Consider the following 6,000-nt stretch of genomic DNA (forward strand, 5'->3'; position numbering starts at 1 on the left):
GTGTACTGTTAGACAACACTGATTTTGGATTTAAGCACAGCATATAAGACAAATCTTACTGCAATTAGTACAATACCATTTATTTCAGAATAGTCCATACTCTTTGTTTGTGGAACATCAGCTCATGTTGAAATGCTACTCACCTGCTTCTGTCTCGTTCCTGCTTGGAAACCTGATGCCCTTGTTCGCTTTGAAGTTGCTGGAGGTGGTGCTGACGGAAGTCAACTCCATGTCCTGGTCGTTCCTCCCTCCCCTGTTGCTGAGGGCTATGGCGCAGCCCACACTTCCCCTCTGAGGATGAGAAATGTGAAGAAATGTTCGAGGAGACCCCAAGAAGAGAAGAGGAAGCAGGCACGGCAATAGGCTCTATAGGCAAAGTTCGAGCTTTTCCACTTCCCAGAGAGGGTGCTTTGGCTTTCTCTGAAAAAGAAATGCAGCTGATCAGAAATACCATTTTCTGTTTTATTAAAAAATGCACAAAACATCCAATTGAAAATGTTATAAAAGTTTGAGCCAATAATTATTTTTAATGATCATTAAATGCAATTTTTACATTCATTCATTCATGGGATATGGGCATTACTAGCAATGTTAGCACTTATTCCCTTCTGTAACTGCTCTTAGGAAAGTGGTGATGAACTGTCTTCTTGAATTACACCCACAGGGCTATTAGAGAGTTCCAGGATGATTATGCAGTTACAGTGAAGGAGCAGTGATGTAGTTCCAGGTCAGAATGAAGTGTGACTTTGAGTTCATTTTGTAAACGGTGCTGAAAATCAACAAGGACTTTGTAGGAAATGAAAGCAATGCACATGAATCAACGTGCCTGGTGCTTGAACACTGGTTTTGAGCTTACTATACTCATTCTTCCAGCTGCTGCAGGTGATGGGCTTGGAAGCTGCAATCCTAAGAGGTTTGGGGAATTGCTGTAATGCTCCTTGTAGATGGTACGCAATATTGCTGCGATGTGCTGGTGGTGGAGGGACTGAGTGTTTATGGTGGTGGATGGGGTGGCTTGAACCTGGTTCAATTTGAGTTTTTTATTGAGCGTTCTTTGAGCTACAAACATCCAGGCAAGTGGTGAGCAAGGTGAGTCAGTGCCATAGGCTGCTGACTTGCATGAGTTAACACAGTATTCACATTGGCTGGTCCAGTTCAGTTTTGATCAAAGGTGATCCCTCGGATGTTGATGATGGGGGATTCAATGATGCCAGTGCCGCTGAATGTGCTGGTTAGATTATTCCTTGTTTGAGATTATCATTGCCTCACACTAATGTTGCATGAATATTATTGTCATTTATCAGCTCAATCCTGAATATTGTCCAAATCTTTGTACTTACAGGGCCAAACTGCTTCAGTATCAGGGGAGCTGCCAATGGTTCTGAATACTGTGCAATCAACAGTGAATCTTCCCATTTTTGACTTTATGGTGGAGTGAAGGTCACTGATGTAACAACTGAGGTGATGTAGCAAGGGGAGGTGCTGCAGCAGTAATATCACTAGACTAGTAATTCAGAGTCCCAGTTTCATATTCTGGGGATATGGTTTTGAATCCCACCATAGCATATGGTGAAATTTCAATTCAAGGTACATCCAGTCTATCAAGACCATGTAACTATTCTGCACAGAACAAGATTTCAAAGTGATCTGCAAGGGAAGCAAGGGTGAAGGGAGGAAAAATGGTTCAACATAAGCAAATAGTTCGGGTATGGAATGTACTGCCTGGAAGTGTGATGGAGACAGGTTCAATTGAGGCATTCCAGGCGCCTGATGATTATGTGCTCGTCAATAGGGAAAATCCAGGAGATTGGCACTAGGTAATGATGCACATTTAATAAGCCAATACAGACACAATGAATTCCTTTTGTGCCATAACACTTCTGTAATTCTGTGAAAATGCTGTGGCCTAAGACACTACCCTGATGAACTCCTGCAATGATATCTTGGGACAGAGAAGATTGGCTTCAAGTAACCATTTGATTAACTATTTTTCTGGCTGCAAACAGTGGAAAGTTTTCTCACTGATTCCCATTAATTTCACTTCTACAAGGGTTCCTTCATGCGATACTTGGTGAAATGGTACCTTGATGTCAAAAGCAGTCACTTTCACTTCACCTTTGGAATTCAGCTCTTTTCCTAATGCTTGGACAAAGGTTGTAATGAAGTCATAAGCTAAGTGGTTCTGGCAGAACCCAAACAGAGCATCAGTCAGCAGGTTACTGCCAGTCACATGCCATTTGGTAGCATTGTTGATAATGTATCCCATCTCTTTGTTGATGATCTGAGAGTAGACAGTTTGGGTAGTAATTGGTCAGACTGAATTTGTCCCACTTTCTGGGGACAGTACATACCTTAGCAATTCTCCACTTTGTCAGGTAAGAGTGGTAATAATTCTGGAACAGCTTGGGTATGGGCACAAAGAATGATGCTGGAGACTTCAGGCAGACACTGAGATGGACTATGCACTCATCACTTCTTACTGAAAATGGTCGCAAACTTTCAGCATTATCCTTTTCTATCCTTGGGGAGAGGATATTTGCTCGGTCTCTTTTGTTAGCTGTTTAGATGTCTACTATCATTTGTAATGGAATTATGCAAGGACTTCAGAGCTTAGATCTGATCCGTTGGCTGTGGAATCATTTACCCTGCCAAAAGCATGCTGTTCCCAGTGTTTAGCACATGTGCATTCCTGCACTTTAGCACCCAGAGGTTGGCACCTCATTTTTGGGTATGTCAGGTGCTGCTCCTGGGATAATTTGACACACGCCAGTGGTTGATGATAACGATAAAACAAGATAAATACCAGGCCATAAGGTTACAGATTGTGACAGATGAAAATTCTGCAGCTGCTAGCCCATAGCACCTTCAATTCTGAGCCAGTGGATCTGCTTTGCTTAAGCATGGTTGATAGTGTCACACAATTTAATGGACAGATCCTCAGTGTGAACAAGGAACATGTTCACAAGGATTGTGCAGTGATCACTCATAGCAATCATGGATAGATGTGGCTGGAATGTAGATTGTCAAGTAGGTTTCTCCCTCTTATTGGTTCTCTTACTATTAGTCAAAAGTCCACAATGACAAACAAGCCAACATCAATTCTTAGGAAAGCATTGGAATCAATGATTAAGGAAGTAATAACAGCACATTTGAAAAAATCATAATCTAAGCAAGCAGAGTCAGCCTGGTTTCATGAAAGGGAAATGAGTAATTTATTAGACTTTTACAAGGAAGTTTCAACAAGGGTGGATAGAGGGGAACATGTTGTATTTGGACTTTTAAAAGGCATTCAACAAGGTCCTACACAAACGGTTAAGTCATAAAGTTAGAGGCCACAGTCTTGGAGTAATATACTGGTGTGAATAAAGAATTGGCTAATAGGCAGGAAACAGCGAATGGGGATAAGAGGTTCGTTTTCAGTTTGGCAGCCTTATAGCAGTGGGGTTCCATAGGGAACAGTACTGGGACTGCAACTATTTACAATACTAATTGATAACTTGGAGGAAAAAGCGGATGAACCATAGTCAATTTTGCAGATGATACAAAAATAGGTGGGAATGCAAGTTGCGAGAAAGCTAAAAGTCGTTTACAGAGCGATATTGATAGGTTAAGTAAGTGGGCAAAAAGTTGGCAAATGGAGTATGATACGGCAAATGTGAAGTTGTTCATTTTGAAGGTAGAACAAAAGAACAGGGTATTATCTAAACACAGAAAGCTGTAACATAAAAGGACTTTGGGGTATCTGTGCACAAAACAAAGAAAGCTCGCACACAGGCGCAACAGGTAATCAGGAAGGCTAATAAAATGCTGGATCTTATTATAAGGAGGTTGGAGTAAAAGAGTAGGGAAGTCTTACTGCACCTATACAAGGTGTTGGTGAGACCACATCTGGAATATGGAGAGCCATTTTGGTCCAATTTAAGGAAAGATATTATTTCATTGAAAGCAGATCAGAGAAGATTCACTTTGATGATCCCTGGTGTGGAGGGATTGTCCTGTGAGCGGAGGTTAAACAAGTTGGGGCTTGACCTACTGGAATTTAGAAAAATGAGAGGTAATCTTATTGAAATGTGTAGGATTCTTGAGGGTCTTTAGAGGGGAAATGCTGGGAAGATATTTCCCCTCATGGGAGAGTCTAGGACAAGACAGTATAGTCTCAGAAATAAAGGGGTACCAATTTAAGACTGAGATGAGGAGGCAGTTCTTTGTTCAGAGTGTTCAGAGTCTTTGGAATTCCTTGCCAAAGGCAACTGTGGGGCAAAGTCCTTGTGTATGTTTAATGCTGAGATATATAGATTCTTCATCAGCAGAGGATTCAAGGGTTATGGGGAAAGGACAGAAAGTGAATGTGGGAAAATGTTGAATTAGGAAAGATCCTATTGAATGGTGGAGAAGGCTCAAGGGGCTTAAAGACCGACTCCAGTTTTCCTATTCCTTACAGTTTTAATCTGTCAGTCAGTGGTAGTGCTACTGGTCAATTCAGAGATGGGCAATCAAGGCCCTACCCAGAAAACATTTGGTATCAATGCTAGTCTCAGTGCTTTTTCCAACTCATTTTCAATGTGGAGGAGTACTGATTATTAACAAGGGGGATAGAGGGGAACTAACAGATGTGTTGTTTTTGAGCTTTCAAAGGTCATTTGATAAAGTACCATACAAAATGTCAAAGTCATTAGGTTAGGTTAGTTAAGCAGCTGAACAAGGGTGTTGGGTTTAATCAGCAGGAGTTTCCTTGGCCATGTTTTAACTTCATGGAGATTAGAGTTAATGTTGTGAACTCCCAGGACAACTCCATTCCAACATGATACCTCTGTGCTATGACCACTGTCTGAACAGAAATTGTACCAATATGCTTCTTGGTTTACTGTAGTCATATGAATCTGCCATGAGGCACTTAGTACAAGGAACCATCATACAAATAGTTTTAATAAAGACAGTGCAAGTGGCATTGTACTAACCTATCATATAACAAAGTGGACAGAAATGGAAACAAGGCTGAGTTTTGAAGAACTATGTAGAACCACAGCTACTAAAATAGCAATACAGATATACTCCGAGCTGTTACCAGCTGCTAATAACCACTGGACACCATGGAAAAAGGAAAATTAGATAAAGAAATAGGTTGCATTTGAATCACTGGGTAAGTCTCAGAAAGGCTGTAAACTTTCCTCTCCTGGCTCTGGTTGAAGTGAAAGATGATATGAAATAGAGCTGGCAGTTTTTCAACTTGCAATGGCAAGATTATGTAATTGTGAGAGGTTTAATTAACAAGTTAGGAGCTGCACTTCTGTCATTATTTGGGACAGACTATTACAAAGTGTATTTCACCTTAAATTTCTGTGAAGAATGAAAAAAAAACTGCAGAACTTTTGAAAGCATCGAAGGCTTGCTTTGTACCCCAAATGAATATAAATTATTAACAGTTTATATTCAAAATTAGAACTTAGGGTGAAAATATGTCTACTAATAGCTATGTGATTGTATTTACAAGATTGCATAGTCCTATGAAATCAGGCATCTGAAAAATTATCCAATCAAGGATAGAATTGTGTCAAGTATGAGATATGTCAGAGAATCTGGCTTTTGAACAATATATAACAAATGCACAAGTCCTGAGTTTGCAAATTCACTGCTAAAGTGCATGCAAGGGTGAACAGACAGGTTTACCCACTGTGCGGAGGACCAACTGAGAACCATACACTATTTTGAAAAGCAAGCTAGACTTTCAAAGTGCAACACTATGGAGAAAAGCAACAAGTATCTACAAAAGAGCCAGTAGGAAGATCAAGGCTGAATGGCAATATTGCAGAGGTCATCATATAAAACAAAACAAAGCATTGTGCCGCTTGGCGAACCACTGTCCTAACCATTAAAAAACTAAACTTTGCATGCAACTGATTTAGCTAGGAAGACGACATACAAAATTATAAAGGAGAAAGTCAGGTCTGCAGATGCTGGAGATCAGAGCTGAAAATGTGTTGCTGGAAAAGCGCAGCAGGT

The 6,000-nt window shown here is 40.5% G+C and overlaps 1 protein-coding gene across 9 annotated transcripts in view; it reads right to left on the reverse strand.

Moving 5' to 3' along the window:
- Positions 1 to 6,000, reverse strand: part of LOC122564415 (genetic suppressor element 1-like) — a 301,389-nt gene that overhangs the window by 37,861 nt on the left and 257,528 nt on the right. For all 9 annotated transcript variants that reach the window (XM_043719252.1, XM_043719243.1, XM_043719246.1 and 6 more), the window contains one exon: positions 144 to 420. In XM_043719252.1, the coding sequence (XP_043575187.1) occupies positions 144 to 420 (277 nt within the window). The remainder of the gene's footprint in view (positions 1 to 143; positions 421 to 6,000) is intronic.

Source organism: Chiloscyllium plagiosum, chromosome 29, assembly GCF_004010195.1.
Source record: "Chiloscyllium plagiosum isolate BGI_BamShark_2017 chromosome 29, ASM401019v2, whole genome shotgun sequence".
NCBI lineage: Eukaryota > Metazoa > Chordata > Chondrichthyes > Orectolobiformes > Hemiscylliidae > Chiloscyllium > Chiloscyllium plagiosum.